A 19073-nucleotide genomic window follows, 5' to 3' on the forward strand; every position below is an offset into this window, starting at 1 on the left:
GGGGCCGGGGGAGCCGCGGCCCCTCGGAGGCGGCGAGCGGAGCCCGGCGGCAGGTGGCGGCTCGGCCCCTTTAAGGCTACGGCTGCCGCAACCCGATCCCCGCCGGAGCATCCTGCGCCCGGGAAGGGCTGTCCCGTCCCCGACGCCGCGGGGAAGGCATGGAGAAGGAGGAGGCGGCGCCGCAGCCCCCGTAACCCCGCTCCCAGGTGCGGCGGGCGGGGAAGGAAGGCGGCAGGGCGCTGGGGCCGGGGCTGGCGGGGCGGGGGCGGTGCGGCAACTTTCCCCCGCCCCGCGGGGCTGCGCGGAGCGGCCCCTTCCCCCTCCCTCAGCGCGGGGCGGCCCGAGGGCCGCGAGCCGCAGGCGGCGGCGCGGGGCGCGCTGACAGCGCAGGGCTGCGCGGGGCCGCCTCCTCCCGCCGCAGCGAGCGCGGAGGGTGCGCGCTGCCTGCGCTGCTGCGCTCGGCTGCCGCTCCTGCCCCCGCCCCGCGCTGCTGCGCTCGGCTGCCGCTCCTGCCCCTGCCCGCCCCTGCCCGCTCGGGCCGCTGCGAGCGGCGGCGCCGCGGGTGCCCGGCACGGCGAGGTAATGCCCGGCTCGGGGCAGCGTCCCTCGGGGCCAGCCCGGGGCCCTCCGCGCCCACCGAGCCTGGGCGGGTTCCCTCTCAGGGGCTTTGCGACTCCGGGCTGCTTGCGGGGCTTGAGGAATTTCGGTAAATGGTTTGGCAGCGGCCAGCTCATCCTGAGTACACTGCCTTTATACGAATGCTTTATCTGCCGGTTGCTTTGATGTTTTAAGAGCAGAAAGCTGAGTGGAGTTTAGGGTGTGAATAGCCTTAAACAGAAAAGGGAACGGCTTAAGTGTGAGTAGCTTGAATTTTGTTGTGTTTCTCCTTAACGTTGCTTACTGAGCTAAATGAGATCTCAAACGAATAGGATCTACCATTCAGAACCAAGAGCACAGCAAAGCTCCAGCACTGCTTTTGTTACTGGGCTTATTATAAAATGTGGAAACAGTCAGTAGTCCAGTTGCTCTCTGCAGATTGCTCTGACAAGTTTTACAGCTGTTGGATTTGGCTTTCAGTTTTAAGCGGATCAGGAGAGCGCATTATTTCATGTGATGTCCTCGTATCAATAGCAGCTTTACGGTGTAATCTTGTTTGGAAATTGATCCAACTCATCTGGAAATCCAGCCTCGAAGAAAGTAAGAGCTGTGGGCCTTAAACCTTCCACTGCACCTTCTTACCATGTCTTGTTGCTACACTGTTAAATTTCTTATTTTTGTGATGTAGAAAGAGTAAGAGGAGGAGAACTTAAATGCTAAATACTTTTGATAGTACAACAGTTGATAACTTTCCTGCTCCTTTATCCTCTTTCATTAAGTGCCAACTTGTTTCTATCAGGAGTTTATAGTGTTATACTGGGGGTGAATGGATATTGTTTTCTAAATTTCAAGTAGAAACAGAATTGCAGGAAAACCACTGCATGCTAATAGTAAATGAAAACCAAGATATTTTTAGCTGTTACAGAGTATGATGAAAAAACCTGTGTTACTAACCTTTTCAAAGTCATTGGGTCAGTAGAATAATTTGAAATCACACTAGGCATGTACAGCAATACCTTGCTGAAAAATGTTAGTTTTAAGTGTTTGGTAATATTTATTTACCTAAAGACTCCATTGAAAAGCTACAAGAGTGATGTTCTGATCATATGCAATTACTGTCTAACCAAATGTTTAAGACAGTAATTTTGGGTAAGAAGGCAAATATCTTTGGATGGAGAACCAACCTGTGTATTGTGTTGTTTATCCTGCATTACAAAGTAGTTACACTATACCTCCTCCTCAGCCAGCCTCTCATTAGCTCAAACCCCGTATCAGCTGACAGAACAGTAATCAATGACTATGCAGTTTGGGTGATAAAGTGTCTGCTCATACATAATCCACAAAGTTCTGTATCTTGATCAGACTTTGCTGTACAGATACAAGAAGATACTTGTAAAAAAAACCCACAGTGTAGTTGAAGCTGCCTGGCTTACTAACTTTGGACTTTGTAAAGGAAAATTGTAATCAAGCTAATTGTGCTTGTTCTAAATCATCAAGCACAATGCAACAAGCTGTTTAGGTTCATACAACATGAATAATTTTTCTTGTAAATGAAAAGCTGGTAAAAACCAGAAAATTTTCATGTTAAACAGGATACAGTTGAAAACAACCTGGAAATATGAGAAAAGAACAACCTATACATATGGGACAATGTTTATAGTCGAACACATGTGAAATGCTGTATTTACACCAGATCCTTGAATTAAATTAAATTATGAGACTGTTAATTGCTGAGGTAAAACATAAAATTATTCTGGACTTGGTAGTTACCATACTTAAACAGCATCTTGATAAGCATATATGAAACCCAGCTTGCAAAACTTGAGCATCTGTGAGACCAACTAGAGAGAATAAGTGATTAATTTTTTTGTCTGCCTCTCTTCTTTAAAACCATTGTACCATTCTCCTTCATGGGCATCATGGTTCTGCATTTGTTGAAAGTCAGTTCATGCACTTTCCATGCAAGTACCTTTTTTAAAAATTAGTTCCCTCCACAGGCTGCTTAGGTGAAAGATTAGTTTTCTAATGCATTTATTTCAAGGGATGTTTTCACAGTTGTTTAATTCCATAATCTGTACTAAAATGAGCACCTGTCAAAAACTGAAACATTACTTACCTAATATAATCTTCTGGTACTAAGGAAACAAAACAAAACATGGTTTTCTCTTGTCCAAAAGATTATGTCAGTGTCTTTGAAACTCAGAGATACTAGTATAGTAGTTGCAGGTGAATAAAATGCAGCATCATGAGAATTGCTATATTTTAGTCAAAAGGATGAAATAGGTGTGGTTAATGCTCAGTGGTTTTGCTAATTTTCTGCAGATATTTGTACTTAACCTGGATTTTGGCTTCCTTCATTAATTAAACCAAGTGATTTCTTTTTTCCCCTTACATGGTCCAAGAGGAGACTTGATTGCTACAAATGAGATAATGTAATAACAACATTTTGTCCTCGGGGTTAGAATCTGGAACTGGACACTATACAGTACTTCTCAGTGGGTTTAAACTGGTAGATACTAAATAGCTTTATTTCTTCAAATGGTAAGGTTTTAGAAAATTGAGCTTAACACCCATTATCTCTGGTACTTTACACTATGTGAAAAGGATATAAAGTTCAGTTTGTGTTTTATGTCTTCTTGGTCAGTGGAGGCAAATGGAGAAGTGTGTGAGGAATTGAGAATACTGAATATTCAGGATTGCAATTGAAATTGGAAGTTCTGATAGAGTAATGTTAAAAAGTATGCAGGATTTATATGCTGCTGCACTAGAACAGGTCATCAGAAAACAACTGGAATTGATTAGTTTGATGCAATGCACTGCAGTATGTGTACATAAAAATTTTAGTTTGGATTAAAAATGCATTTATGAACTGAATCAGCCCCTGTTATTTGTATTGTTTAGCTGTCCCAGAGCATGCAAGCTGGCTTCCTTTTGGGTTCAACTGGGCAGGAAGATAGGCCCTATGAGCACATCAAATATGTTCCAAGAATTGTGGAGTCCCTAGGACAGAATTAAAGCTGGTCTGAAGTAAGCCCTTGAACTCTACATGATAGAGGCAGATTTCACTCAGCAAATCTACTCTTTTTGTCCTGCGTTCTGTTTTTATACATGTAGCTCTGTGGGTAGTAGTCAGAGGAAGTTTTATTGCCTTCAGTTCTGGGAGAATAAATAGAAAAGAAAGAGGTAGAGGTGGAAAACTTTGAAACCATTGAACCTTCTGCTTCTAAATCTTTGAAGATGAAAGTATGTTTTTTCTGATCTAGATGTTTCAATACACTCACCATTTATACCCCAAGGTGAGAATATTGTACTTAATTTTAAAAAAGTTACTATTTTGTTATTATGGTGGACTTTTTCCTCTATTTTTATTTCCTGAGGTTCAAGTTTCTTGCCATTTACAATGCAGATACTATTTCAAAAATCTGAATCAAAATCATAAAGGCATGTTTACTCTTTCTGTAATGCACATGAAATAAAGGTTGACATAAATGTATTATGTCATTGTATTGCTTTTGCTGACCATTAGGATGCTGGAGTAACATCAAATTATGCTGTCCTAAAAGTCTTTGTTTCATTTTTAGATACTTTCTTAAGTAGATCTAAAACAAGTAACAGCAGGCTTTTTATAGGTATTAAAATAATTATTTAAATATTTGAAATTAAGCTGTTTGGGTTTTTTTCCCCCTTTCCTGTTCAACTTAATTGACATTGACATTTTTTGAGTTTGTAACTTTTGCCTGTCTTGGAGTGTAAACCGCTTCACTGTCAAATTGGAAATGCATGTCAGAAGTTTGTGGCTTCTGATAAAATATCATTCTGTGTTGCCAATATTGGCAACTCAGGAAAAACGACTGAAGCACTTAGAGACTGACACTTATGTTTGGAATTGTTTTGGTATTTAAGCCTCATGAAATAGCTGAACATCCAGCAACTGAGAAGCCAATCGGCTCTGATGGCAGAGGCTTTCCAGGGAGTGGGAATGCCGGAGGTCAGAGCTCTGTGGAGGAAGGAAGCTCCAGTGCCGGCAGCCTGTCCCAAGGACTGGGCACAGTGGGAATTGAGAGCTACTGTCTCTGCAAAGGGCACAAACAGAGCTGCAGCGAGGCTCCTGCTTCTCTGGGCTGACCCAAAAACCTCTCTTCTGTGCTTATCTGATTCCATTGTTGCGTTTTAAACTCCTGTTGGCAGCAGTCAATCTGGCAATAATGAAACAAGTTTTGACTTTGGAGGTTATTGGGACAGGAGTGGAGGCTGCAGAGCTGGCAGTTGCCCTGGTCAGTGGTCTTCACTGCCCTTTCTGTGTAGATAAAATACATGCAATTTTAGTCCATAAAAATGTATAATATGCAAATGTTAAAAAAAAAAACAAAAACAAAATGCAACTTGTGTATCTAAAAGTTTGGGCATACTTTTATACTGTTAATGTTTCAGAAGAGACATTGAACAGGTAGAAACTTCTAGTGAATAATATTTCTGTTGGTAAGTTTGTGTCAAAAACACTTTCTGTGTTTGCTTAAATTAATTAAATGGAGAATAGAGTGAAATTGCCTTCTGCTTCTCTTCACAGGTTGAAGAACAATGGCTTCCTTCAGCAACCTGACTATTGGCATTGCTGTTGCCAGTTTTACTGTATTTCAGCTCCTGTTCCATGTTTTAAGTTCTTGGGTGTCAACACAAATAACACCTGGTTTTAACAATCTCAGCCAAAAAAGGAAGATCGAATGGAATTCAAGGTAAAGTGTTCAAAACAACAGTTAGAGATCTACCTGAAATCATGGACACCAGAACCACCTGTGTGTGTTTGTGTAAGACTGAAGAAACCCCTATTAGTTAAATGTTTGTAAAGATCAGAGGGCTGGCTCTAAGCACTGGACAAATAATGCATGTGAAATGTTGAGGCCCCTTCATGGGAACACAGCATTACTAGCACTTGTACATTAAACACTTTGTGAGACAGTGATGCCCACGTAAAGGTCAGTACAAAGATAAAAGAGAGACTGGTGAGGTAATAAACTGAAGCCATGCTCTGTGATGCTTCTAGTAATGAGAAGGGATAAAAAATTCCTTTCCAAGCATGTGTGAAAATCAAAATTATGGGAGTTTATTCTGAGTCCCAGTGTATCTCTGGTCATGCTTTTGGGAGCAAAGCAGTTTGCTCTCTGTTCACCTGGTGCTACTACACTACAAACTGTTTTATATAGGTTAAGGTTTCCCAAGGAATTTAGTGACACTGGTGTAGTGTTGAAGAGAGTCAGGTTCATATGTTTTGTTGGGAAAGGAGACTGCAGGCGGAGGAGGGGAAGCTATAGCAGACACAGGGTACACATGCAAGAAGGAGTCATGGAAACTCAGTCCAAAAACATTCCTCTCTCTCTCTGTGTTTCTGCATTTCCATTAGTGGGATGGATCCACCTGCATTTCACTCGTTTCCTCAGATACAGGACTTCTGGAAACTTGTTTGACCCATGAGTCTTTTAAGCCATAAGGGAAGTATAAGATAGTAATTGAAAATGGGGTGATCAATGAGGTTTTATTTGCAACATGCTACTCTGAGAGGGTATATATGGCACACAGGGTTCTCCGGTTGAAATTAATTGGTCCAGTATAACTTTGAGTAGCCTATTACAACTTTAAAATATTTTTTCAGCTGTTTCCCAAATTTAAAGCTCAAAAATGTGTACTGCATGTTGTCACTGCACTCAAAATGCATTAGCTGCGGTTCTGTTCTTCCTCAGTGTTGTTTAGTATCAGGTGGATACTTTTTAAAGTTGTTTCCATTGTTCTAGGCAGCATTAGCAACTCAAATAGCCTTGCCCTTCCATTTGGCAAATGTCCACCTGCCGTGTTGTTAAAGGCACCATCTTGATTTCAGTTCCATCTTTGAATAATTACCTATCTGCCAGAATAACTGTGTAGGATGCCAGTTCACAGTATCAGTGCAGCTTAGGTTTATCTCTCTCTTCCAATTAACAATAAGAGGTAGACAGGAGAAGTAAACTAAACTGTTCCCCTGTGAAGCTGCACTATTGTCTATAAGCCACATCAAATATCCTTTGAATTGCATAATAGGCTTTATGAGAACTTACCCCATGCCTGGTAGCGCTATGCTGGTGTAGTGCTTTGCATAATAACATGAATTGTTTTACACATCACAAGTGTGCTGGAAATAAGCTGCTCCATAATCTCTGGGCTACTTTGCAATAAGGTGTTTAACTGCTCAACTTGATACAGTACCCCAATTATGGCCTTTTTTACCTCTTTGTGCTTTTTTCTTCCTTGGGGTTGATAGCAGGATGTAGATGTTGTGATGGGTTGTGATTCCAGGCTTCATCCAGTTCAGGAGGTAGAAGGCATGAAACACAAAGCATGGTTCATCAGCGTCTTGTGGGTGTTATAACTGAGGAGGGCATGAAGGGAAAGAAAGGCTAGCTGTGCCTGTGTTACTTCAGCTCTGCTAACCAAACACAGTGCTTTGTCAAACTGCCCTCTCACTCCAGTATTGGAAATGAAGAGAGGCTTCAAAGGAGCATCTTGCAAGTTCAGAGAATGTAGAGTATGTATTTATTCTGCAGAGAGCTCTGCAGGTAGAGACAGTTACTATGTCCCAGTAAAATCTGTTGGTTTCACTTAAATTATTTAAAAGTAGATGGTTGTTATTCTGTCCTGTATTGAACTGGTGTAGGGAGTGTGCACACAAATGATTCTGTTGGCAGTGCTAAGGAAACTGGCACAGAGGATGGTTATGCATTTTTATCAGCTCAGCTGGGTCTGGAAGAGGGTATCTGCCTGAAATGAGCTGTAGCATTGAAAATATATTGTTACAGTTTGGAGAGCTTTGTAATCAAACATTTGAGCTGCAGCTCTTAACTGTATTTTCCATGCTGTCAGTTTGTTCATTCTGACCTTCCAAGAATTATGAAGCAATAAAGTAATTGCTTCTGGCATCTGAAGTATATGGACACTCAAATTGAGTTAAAAATTATATTTGGTCACAGATGTAGTATAACTCTTCAAGCTGTACATATATTCCTTTCACCTCTCCTATAATAGATGGTTGTACTACTATTAAGTAGTTGTGAAAAAAAAAAAAAAATTAAAAAAAAAAAGCAAGTCTGCAACCTAGCATTGCAGCTGTTTTTTGTTTGCAGCTTAATGAGGAGTTAAAGGATGCAAGCTTTGAAAAAAATTTCAAGGAAATGTACAGAGCTTGATAGCTTGACCTAGATTCCTTATTAAAATGGACTGTTGTACTATTTCCCTTCTGCCCTGTCTATGGAAAAGCTTCAAAGTCCAGAGTTAAGGAGGAAATCTGCTGCCTTTTCTTTTCTTTCACTCCCATCAAGTGTTCTACTTGTGTATAACTTGTATTCTAAACAGAAAGGTTCAGGTAAATAGCCTCTTCAAAGACAAATTGCAACTGTAAACGAATAAGCTATATGTTAGGACAAATTTTCCTTCTTGTAGCTTTATCCTCTCCTCAAGTTCAAAAATTCCAGGTATTTCTCAGACACTAATCTTGCATGTTTTGCTTTGTTTTTAAAAAGCAAGAAAAGTTCCTATCTTTTTTAAATCCTGTGTTACAAGAGTACACCTTTTAATTAAACTATTAATTATCATTAAAATTCTGATAATGAAATTTTCTTTCTTTGTTAAAAGAAGAGAGGGCAGAAGTGCAGCCTGTACTGTAATGATTATTAATTGTTCTCATCCAGTTTTGGACTACCCATATTATACTAATCTCCATTCATTTTCCTGGCACACTATTGAAAAAGCTGCTGAAAATAGCACAGTGACATTCTTGAAACAAATTGTAAATACAGTCTCTTTTATGAATAGTTACAGAACCTTCTATTGCCAATAGATAATAATTCCACTTCTGGAAATGGAGTAGGGATTTTAACCTCTTTCTTTGCAAAGTCTTCTGCAGGAAGTAAGATGTTTTCTTCAAATCTTGCATGGTAGAGCTTAGATTCCTGAGAGTGCCTTAAGGACATGTAAAATATTAATGACTTCCAAATACATGTATTCAATATGTACAAAGACAAGAATAATAACTAACAGCATCTGTGCATTTGTGTGTATATGGTTGGTGCTGTGAATATGGTGTGAAGTGTTTCCAATCACACAGCACTGAACGTAGTTCTCATCTTTCAAACAGTATCTGTGATTCCCTATGGATGTTTTTTCACTTTTTTTTTTTTTTTTTCCTTTCTAATTACATTTAGAAAGTGGGAAAGCAGACAGTAGCTACACAGGATTAGGTACAGCTTATAGCTGAGTTAAACCCGTGGCTAGAGCAGGAAGGTTACACATTTTGGAGCCATGCCCATGGCATTGTTCTACTTTCCAAGAATACATGTGGACTGAAAGGGCAGGAGGGGCCCTGGCCCGTGTGCTGGCAGAACCCTGCTGGGGCTCCTGTAAATAGATATTTCTCTAAAAGTGCATTCTTGTTAACATACAGAGTTTATCTACACTGTGCATGCAGCTTGTAAACTGGAGACTGTTGTCTTTGGAGGAAAAATGTGTCTAGTACCCAGGTAGGGACAAGACAACCTTGATAACTATGATGTTTATTTTATATTTCCCTTGTCTGCTAGAAAGCTGCTAATTTATATAAGCCTGTAGCTGTTATACCTTGAGTACTCAGCTACAACCAAGTTATACAAGTTTTCTCTTTGAAAACCAGAATCTACTTCAAATGCACTAGAAATTGTATCTGAACCTTAGGATTTTTTATTTAATACCACCTTCCAAATCCAAACTTATTATGGATCTCTTAATTTGGTGCCTGAAAGGCTGTTGCTGGGCTAATCTGAGTATGAAATTGCATATACATTTTCCAGCAAATGGGACAATACAGAAAGCATTTGTTAGAGAGCTAGATGTCATACTGTCTTTAAGGATTCATTAATATATGGGATCATTGGAAGAAAACTTAGATCTCCCTTACTTTTAAGACTCACTTTGTATCTGATACCGTCAATCCCACTCCAATCTTTTTGACTGTTTTTTCCCACCTGTCATTGTGTAAGTGGTTGGATGTAGCATAGAGAACAGATGATTGTCTCCCACAGAAGTATCTGGAGGCAGTTGAGAATGCCATCCTTAAGCACAGTATGGGAAGTTGTGAATGGCAGTACCTCCTTGTGACTGTGATCTCTCTTTCAGGACAGTGTCCACATTCCATGCCTTGGTGGTTGGAGGATTTTGCCTTTATATTTTATTGTACGATGATGCTGTTAATGCTGACCATCTCTGGTAAGGCATGTTACATATATGTTGTCGTTGCACAATGAAAGAACACAATTGAGAAGAAAAAAAGGGCTCCTGCAGTGTATTCAGTACTGAATGATTGTTTTATTTTCCATTAAAATAATGTGTTTGTTTTTTTGTCTGTACTATTTGAAAATTTGATAACAATTGTGTCAGTATTAGTGTCTTGGTTCAATGTGTCTCTTTGAAGTGAAATAGATAAAATACAAGCAATAGATTTGAAATAGCATATTCAATTATTAAAGAGTAAACTGTAACTATAAGTCAGTATGACTGAAACTGTGCTATTTACAGTAATAATTATAAAGTGAAATTGAAAAGCTGTATCAGATCAGCAGTGTGTATCTGTGTGAAAGTTCTCCATTGAACCTGCAAATGGTTTGGGTTTAATGGAGAGAGAATGTAGTATTGCTGTCAGGTAATGCCTGAAAATAGATGCAGTAGATCATAATAGAGACTGGAGCATTGGTAAGCTCCAGGAAAGCACCAGTGTTGTGTGTGACATTTTCTGATTGTCTGGGACTTCTCATAAAACTTTTCTTTTTTTTCTGTATGTACTAGAGACTAACACAGATGATGGAGAAATTGTTTTTGTGGTAGTAAGAATCACATGGTAGAAAGTGTGGAGGTGGTAGAGATCAGATAAGGAGAAGGAGAAGACATAAATAAGTGGATTAAGTTGTAGCTTCATAGGAGAACAGGCTGTTTCCTATGACTATTCACTTCATAGTCATTACAGTTTTTCGAGTTTGATGTTTGATTAGCATTTTATATAACTCTGTATCTGCAAAGAAGTTGAAAGAAAGTCAGTTTTATGGATTTTTCTTTGTTTTATCTGCCCGTGCATCTTCATGTGTAATTCATTTGCCACACATACCTTCTTAGTAATCACCAAAGAGAGAGTTCTTTCCATTTGCTTATTCAAGTCACTCCCTGTTTGTCACTCTGGGCTGTTGCTTGCATCAAAATTGGCCTGCAGACATCAGGGCTCATTAATTCCATTGCACCTTCCATTCAAGGAGATAGGTCAGGAAATCTGGAAGATTTTAGACTAAATTCTGAGTTCTCCATTTATTGAGAATAATTTGGGATTCTAACATGGACTCTTCTTGAAAGGATGTGACAGATGGACAGTGCAGCCTAGAGGAAGTTTGATGCAAAGTGACCATTCTCTAGGGAAAAAAAGGAGGGAAGTGAACCATTCCCTGTCCTATCCAGTTAAGTCATGTCTACCATTATCAAGGAACCAATTTCATATATTCAGTCCTTTGCATCTTCTCTGGAGAATATGAAGGCTCTTGAGCGCAGGCTTAGTCTTGGTGGTGATGTGCTGAAGTGTGTTGGGACCCCTGAGAAGTTTAGTTATGATGCTGCTGCTGCAGCTGGGAGCTCTAACATGAGCCCTCTATGTCAAGAGTTTCTGCTAAAGTTAGGAGAACATATCTGTCTACATTCTATGTCTAAACCTAAAGAAGCACTTAGCCCACTACATATGTAGCTCATGATACCAAGTTTTGAAACTATGGAAAAATGTTCCCATTTCAGGCTGTATTTAACAGAACATCTATGGCCAATCTTAACAGATGGAGTGAATTCCAGACTCTCCTAGTAATGATTTTTCTTCACCTAACAGCAGAATTCTGGTTTTGTGAGTCCTATTTTCCTGTAAACTAACATCTCACTGAGGGGAACAGTTAGTTTTAGACACTAGAAAAGCTTTACAATTTAGTGATCAGATTGTAATAATACAGGAAATCTCTTCCCACTGCTCCCTTCCAATAGGATTAATAAAAAATAGTTAAGTAATAGCATTTTACTGTGTTCTGGCTGAGGCAGACTTTGTATTGGAGTAGGCTGTAAGTGCAGTTAGCTTTCACAGCTTGTCTTGAGCAGTCTACATTTTATGGATCTGTTGACCTGTCATTTGAAGCTCAATTCATATTTACACAAAACATAGCTAGACTAGTTGCACAACTTAATTTAAAAATTAAGTTACAATCCTTGTGCCAAGGAAAAAAGACTTGCTTACCAAACTCCTCAAAGTAGGAATGTGCAGAGGACAGTGGAGAGAAGAACAAACATTGCTTGCTGTAACATGGATGCTTCCCTTTCTTGAGCTGTATTCACAAGTTTGGGTTTGTTGAACATTCTAGAGGAGCTGAAGTTGTGGGTGTGCTATTGCTGAATGTTTGGCACTAAAAGAGAGGGGATAGAAGGTGTGGAAACCACTCTGAAAAGCAATTCTGCTCAAAGGTTCTTTGGCTTCAGAGAACTGGCAAATAATTCCTTTCCTGTGTCCTTCTACTCTGTTTATCCCTATAAACATTCATCTGATTATGAATATGAAAGGAACCAACTGAGCAAGATATTTTTGTCACCCTTAACAAACTTTTAGCACTGGCAGAAAACAAAAATGGAGCCAAAGAGTGGATCAGTTAAAGGGTAAGAGACAGAGACTGGGCTGTTCTCTTTTATCCTCAGTTTCCTGAGAAGCTAGCTCAGAGTACTTGCTGGGTTTCAGTGCAAATCTCTAGCAGGGCTCTTGGGGTAGTCTCTGCACCAAGGCGGGGGTTGGTTGATTAGGGTAGTTAGTAGGTGTCTTGTATTTGGGTGGAAAAGGAATCCACTTGTATGATTAGAGCCCTTCTTTAACTAGATTGCATAATCTCTTACTGATCAGCATGGTGTTTGAGATGTGTATGTCCTTTGCAAATTAGGCTGTAACTATGTATTTTTGGTATGTTTACAGGGGTGACCCTTCAATTGTGAAGCTGAATATTGCTATTACCACAGGCTACCTCATTTCTGGTAATTATGCAACATGTATATAGCCTGCATGACCTGTTTACTTATATTGAGTCACTATACATACATGTTTATGCTGAGCTGCTGTGGTGAAGATGTGGTATATGTACACAATACAGTTTCTACTGCCAGTTTTAAACTTGCTAATGGATTTGTATGTTGTGGTGAAATCACAGGATCTTGCTAGCATATGTGACAGATGGAATATCTCCTCAAGCATTGAGGAAATACCACGGTGTGGCTTTGTCATGGTTTGATGTACAACCACCAGCTCCAGCTCAGTTTTGTCCTTTGGCAGTTGAGAAGGTGTTAGAGCAGTGCCCTTCACTCTCTTCTCAGTGCCTACAACTCATAGCTCTTCCATCGTGTGTTCCTGTGACCTCAGAATGCTGGCAGAAGAATCTTAGTAACTCTTAATACAAGCTGAGGAAAATGATGCCATAGGATCCTGCCTGCCCATCTTTTAGTCTCCTTTTAAGGCAAAATTCAGCCATGTATAAAACATGGGAATTATTTGTTTTGTATGTTATTTATTCCTACATGTGGTTTGTTTTTTTTTTTTTTTGGTTAAATTTTTATGTTAATTTTTTATGTTAATTTTCCTACATTCTTAATTTTTCTGTCAACTAAAATTGGCATGGAAATTTTGCTACAAAATGCTTTGGAGCTTTATTTTATGTTGTGTCGGGATAATACTGGCTTATCAAAGCAGTAACTTGTGACTTGGACTATTTTTCAGTGAGAACTGCTCATGTTAGGATGAAGTCTCTGATCAGAGACTGGGCCACAGACTTGGTTATCTCATACTGGGTTTCTCAACCCAGTGAAACTGATAATCTGGTGATCAGCATATTCAGTTAAACTGTGCATTACTTTAAGTGTCTGGGGTTTTTCATAGCTTCAGCTGCCATGTTTAAATTAATCAGTATCTATTTTTGAATAATTATACATTAAACTTTCATTATGAATTAATGATGCCTTTGAACAGGCATCTCAACCTGACCACTCATTCTCTCTCACTTCCCTATATAGTTGATGTTTAATTATTAATAGGAAGTGAGCAGCTGTGTCAGATGATGTAGAGCCCTGCCTGAGGATAGCTAATATAAAAGAGATCAAGGCACACTCTGGACTTTAGAAAGGCACAGGGGTAAAGTCTTTGATTTGGAACCTTGGTCAATAATATTCCAGTCCAAAGTACTCATTTGCAGAAAGTAGGACAGAAATTGCTTGTTCCAGTAGAGAGAACAAGATCTTCTGAATTCTCAGACCACCATGGAAGAAAGATTTTTTTTTTTTTTGTTTATTTTGTATTAAAGCTTTCTTTTTAACACTAACTTGCTATATCGCTTTTGCAGTAGTTAGAAATTTGGGATTTAATAAAGCAAATATGCTTCTTATTCCAAGTGCCTCTTGCAAAATAGTTTTGGTAAATGGTTCCAAATTTACTAATATACATTATATTTTGATTCAGAGGTTCTCTGTAATAGATCCTTGTATTTGTTGCATGTATTTGTATGTTTGCTATGCCCCCTGCAGACTTGCTTTTTTTTTTTATGTCATTTGTTCTAGATTTTTGGGGTCATAAGTGTGAAGTCACTCTGAGATTCAGGATCCACCTTTTCCTTTCAAAATACTTAGGCTAAACTTATTGTGTCTGTATTTCCATTGATGTGGAAAGTAATAATTTATGGAAATTGTTGGGAGAATACTATTGCCTAATGCTTTGACTGAAGTAAAGTCTTTAGGATAAAGATAGGATAAAGATCTCTTCAGACATCATTAATTCAGAGGGTTTCTACTGATGCCATATCTTGGTATATCTCTAAAATGTACAGAAGCTATTCTGTATAATATGATTGTATAATATGTATAAAATGATTGTATAATAAATAGTTATTTTTAGTTATTTCTGTTCTCTTGTAGATCTGTTGCTTATTATTTACTACTGGAAGGCAATTGGTGACAAATTTTTTGTAATACATCACTTGGCAGCTCTGTATGCTTACTATTTTGTACTGGTAAGTGCTGTATTTTCTTGTAACATAAGCAGATGAGGTTAAAGAAGCAGCTTTTATAGACCTCCCTTGCTTAATGTTAAAAATATTTCACTGGTTAATGAAAGGCATACTTATACTTTAATCATTATTTAAAAATGTTTTTATCAGTTGTTTATGGTAAATGCATGACTTTTCAATGTTACACTCCAACAAAAATGTGTAACTTTGTTGAACTTAGAAACTTTTCTCAGTTTTTGCTGTAAATAGACTTCAACAGAAGAGCTTTTCATATGATTATAGAACAGGGTTTTAAATAGAACCACAAGCTTGAATATTTAGTTGGAAAGTTAGAAGGAAATGGTTTCAAGTGGCTATGTTCTACTTCTGTCTCCCAGGTAACAAGTGACAGGATGAGGGGAAGTGGCCACAAGTTGTGCCAGGGGAGGTTTGCTTTGGATAGTAGGAAGAATTTCTACACTGAAAGGGTGGTCAGGCAAGTGTTCAGGGAAGTGGTGGAATCACCATCCCTGCAAGTTTGAAAGGCATGTGGATGTGGCACCTGGGGATATGGTTTAATGGTGAGCACACAAAGCACAGTTAATGGTTGCACTCGATCTTGAGAAGGTCTTTTCCAACCTTAATGATATCTTCCCTGCCTACTGTGAATCCCAGGCTTATAATACTAAAAGTGTTGAGATGCCAGATTAGTGTCAGATTTGCCATGTAATGGTTTAAAGGGGCTGAAGTACACTGTCAAATAAATACTCTGTTTCTGGCTGAAGATAATTAAATTTACTAATATTATCATGGATGAAAGTGAATTAGAGCTGGATATTATATAACGAAAATACCACTACCAAGGCTAATCCCCCATGCAGAAAATTCATTAGCTGTTTCTAGAGGAAACAGAAAGCATTATATTAGTGTAAGCTTCTTTAAAAGCATTTATTTCTATGTGGCTCTAGCTCTGCCTGGGATGCCAGTGTGTTGCTCTCAGTCTGTAGTCTTCAGAGAAAGTTACCCCTAAGTATGTTATTTCCAAATTGCCTTTTGGGGATAGGAAAGAATTTGGTTAAACACACAGATTTTCTCTTAGGTGAGTGCAAACTGATGTGAAAAGCTCAAAGTAGTGGGTATTTACTTGCTTGGTGGGGGAAAGAGGAATAATGGCACTCACTCCATAGGGTGTTTAGGAAACCTAAGGAAATTAAAAACCCCCAATCTATTTATTTCTACCTCTGCAAACTGCTGCTTAGCCAGCAATTGTGTAAGTGGATGCTGCTTGTCACCTGGAGGGAAGAGCTCAGCTGCAGGGGCTGTGGTGTGGATGTGCCCATGGAGGAGCTGTGCCCGACCCACGGGCACGGCAGGGACCTGGCAGAGCTGCTGGCAAGGGCCACCCCTGCCCTCTGCAGGAGGGAAGAAAGGAATCCTGTGCCCTTCCCTGCTGTCAAATAAGAGCTGGGAATTCATCTTCGCTTTGGCTAAATATGTTCCTACAATGATAAAGTGTCTCTTGTTTAAATGTTGAAAAATTAAAAATGTATGAGATTCTTTAAGACAGTAATGCTATCATGGTAATTAGTAATCTATGACTACTTGTGCAAACCTTCTCTAGTTAGCTTCTCATGGCCATTTAACTGTAGGTCTTATAAAGTTTTATTTGAAGTGAGAAGCTTCTGATTGGAGATACCTGAAGGACAATTGCAGCTTTTGTGAGAAAACTTGCTCTGAAAGTGCAAGAAAGCTGGCCAAACTCAGTTTGATTATATAAGTTGAGATGATGTATCATTCTGTGTATACTTAAAGACTCAAATGACAATTTCACATCTACATTGTTAATTTTTGTATGTCTGTTTTGTTTTGCTAACCAGAGCAAAGGTCTGCTGGCTTATTTTGGAAACTTCCGTCTCCTTGCAGAGTTCTCCACTCCTTTTGTCAATCAGCGGTAAGTGTTTAGGGAGGTTTTCTGTAGTTCTTTTAAAATTTTATCTGCATTACTATTTCTGTCACTTAGGGAGTCTTTTTATAGTTGTCAAATGTCTGCTGACAGGGAATTTATATGTATTGAACTACAAATTACTATATGAAAGTCTTTTTTGCTATGAAAACATTTTGCTGCTATAGCTGCAACAGTATAACTAATGTATTCATCTCAGAGTTGATTTCTAGATTAGACCAGGCTTTGTATGAAATGCCAGCTTTTTATGAAAATACCAGACAAAAATTCACAAATAAAATATTATTTATTAACTTTTGTATATTAATTTATTTTTTATAATAAAGCCATCTTCAATATGGATGTTTTTTCTTTGTATCATGGACGAGAAAAAGAAGCAAGATAATGTTGTCATTAGAATCCTAGAATGAAGTTGCATTGTCCTGTATAATTTGAAATTTATTTTCCAATATTCCACACATGTAGATCAGTATTAATATATGCATATGAATATCTAGAATAATAGAAATGTTTGTTCTTTATTTGCTTTGAAAAATAGTCCTGCAAGTTACTTTGAGCACTTAGCTATATCTGAAATGGTTAATCTTCACACCTGTGATTAGAGAAGAAAGGGGCTGAAGCTTGTCCTGCAGAGCTCAGAGCCTGCCCTGGCTATGGTTCAAGTGTTTTTACCTGATGTGCTGCTGCATCAGAAAAGGAGGCTGATAATGCCACATACTGCTGCAAGGGGAAAGAGTCTGGAGTTTCACGGTGCTGTGGGGAGGGTGGCCTCTCCCCTCACTCTGCAGCCTTCAGGCCACAGCTGGGGATAGGATTTGCCCCAGAAAGATTTCATCTCAGGCGAGGGGCTTTGGTACAGAGCATGGCTGCAGTCTTCTCCTCTTCCTCCAGTTTTTTGCATGGTAGGATGAGGACTTTCAGTGTATCAGATGCCTTTTCCTTAACCATGCTTTTTGGGCTGTATGTGTGGCATCTGTTTGCTTTTCCAGATGTCTGGAAGGGAAAGGATAAGGCAAATAGAAACTACATTCTTCCTGCAGACAGGCTATTGCCCATCACTGCATTGTGACTGTAATCTCTGAAGTGTTTCATGACACTGATTCATTCCTCAGAGCTCTTACAAACAAAAAGGATTGTGCTGTGGTCCCTTTTGAACAGCAGTTTGGTAAACTCGAATTCACAGGAGGACAGGATGGGATAATGGAGCTCTCCAGAGGCTGCTCTCCTCTGCCCCAGTGCAGTTGAGTGGGCTATAGGTCTGTTGTAGCCTGTGCTCTGTGTGCACAGAGAAACTAAAGACTAAATAAACACTTTTTTAAACTTCATGAAGAAAAAAGGGTTTATATTGTTATTTATGTCCATGTGAATGGCTGTTGTCCCAGCTTCTGTCAAGATAGGATGCCATCCTGGGTTCATGTGGTTTCCTCCACTGGTGCTTGCCTTTCAGACTGTGGCGTTAGAAAGAACTGTGGTACATCTGGCTATTAAATGTAATTTGTTATACTTTTAAAATGCCCATGGTGAGATTGTGGGTCTTTGAATACTGACATTTAGCACTCTCTCAGAAAAGCAGAAATTGCTGCAGGAGATAATAAAGTCCCTTGCACTAGGGGATGTCATCTCATTAGTGCATGATTTTTTTCCTTTAAATTTGAAGTGAATCAGACCCTTAAGAGAATAAGTAGTGGGTAATGATAACGACTTACATAATGTTTCTTGTTTGCATTCTTAGTCTACCAAAAGAGCTCTTATTAAAATATAAAAAGATATTCTAATCTTAGAGCTGTCTGTGTATTTCCTGTCTGTGTTGTTAGGGATCTCTAATTGGATGTTGTCTCCATGCCAAGCATTTAGATCTTTTAATGTTAGCATCAGCATTTATGTAATTAATTCTGAACTGTGGTGGGTAAAATTGTAATGGTAACTGTTATTTACAGACTTCTTTTAAAAATTTCCTGGGAAAGGGAAGTTGCTAAACAGATGCCAATTACCTATACTAGCATGTTGCAGTATGTTTGAAAACCATTCTTTACATTAATTTTTGATTCTGCATTGTATATATAATTGAAAGTAAAGGCTTTGACTGTTAATCTGACCAAACATATCGAGTCTTTCTCTTCATGATGTCAGTAAGTGTTTCTGTGGTGAGGCATCCTGCTTCCGGGCTGGACTGTCACCTCGAGTGCCTGGATTTTAATTGTCCTGGTTGCATGCTTAATGAATTTCTAGAATATTTCTGTTAGAGCTGGATGTCTGGAAAATCTTTTTAGTGTACTTATAATTGCCTAGGTTGTAATCTGTAGGTAATTAAATTAAAAATTACTTTTAAAACCAGGTTTAGAACAGTTTTTTTTGTTAAATCATTTTAGCCATGTATCTTGCTGGAGAAAAACAGATTATTTCATTCTCTTCCCCATCCCCCATTACGAATATAG

The 19073-nt window shown here is 39.1% G+C and overlaps 2 protein-coding genes across 6 annotated transcripts in view; both read left to right on the forward strand.

Annotated features, from left to right (window-relative positions):
* TLCD4 (TLC domain containing 4) overlaps positions 1-19073 on the forward strand; it is a 26174-nt gene continuing 7101 nt past the window's right edge. Inside the window, exons 1-6 of one of the 5 annotated variants that reach the window (XM_021525657.2) lie at positions 1-206; positions 5165-5330; positions 9769-9858; positions 12623-12681; positions 14605-14699; positions 16553-16626. In XM_021525657.2, coding sequence (XP_021381332.1) covers positions 5176-5330; positions 9769-9858; positions 12623-12681; positions 14605-14699; positions 16553-16626 — 473 coding nt within the window. In that variant the 5' untranslated portion in view covers positions 1-206; positions 5165-5175. Of the gene's footprint in view, positions 207-467; positions 580-633; positions 1198-3525; positions 3625-5164; positions 5331-9768; positions 9859-12622; positions 12682-14604; positions 14700-16552; positions 16627-19073 lie in introns of those variants that run through there. The other 4 variants (XM_021525666.2, XM_021525675.3, XM_021525650.2 and 1 more) reach the window with 4 other exon arrangements.
* The window catches only part of HCCS (holocytochrome c synthase), a 21033-nt gene continuing 18539 nt past the window's right edge, over positions 16580-19073 (forward strand). The window contains exon 1 of the mRNA XM_021525629.2: positions 16580-16626. The gene's annotated coding sequence lies outside the window, so the exon portion shown is untranslated. The remainder of the gene's footprint in view (positions 16627-19073) is intronic.

This window comes from Lonchura striata, chromosome 9, assembly GCF_046129695.1.
Source record: "Lonchura striata isolate bLonStr1 chromosome 9, bLonStr1.mat, whole genome shotgun sequence".
Classification (NCBI taxonomy): Eukaryota; Metazoa; Chordata; class Aves; order Passeriformes; family Estrildidae; genus Lonchura; species Lonchura striata.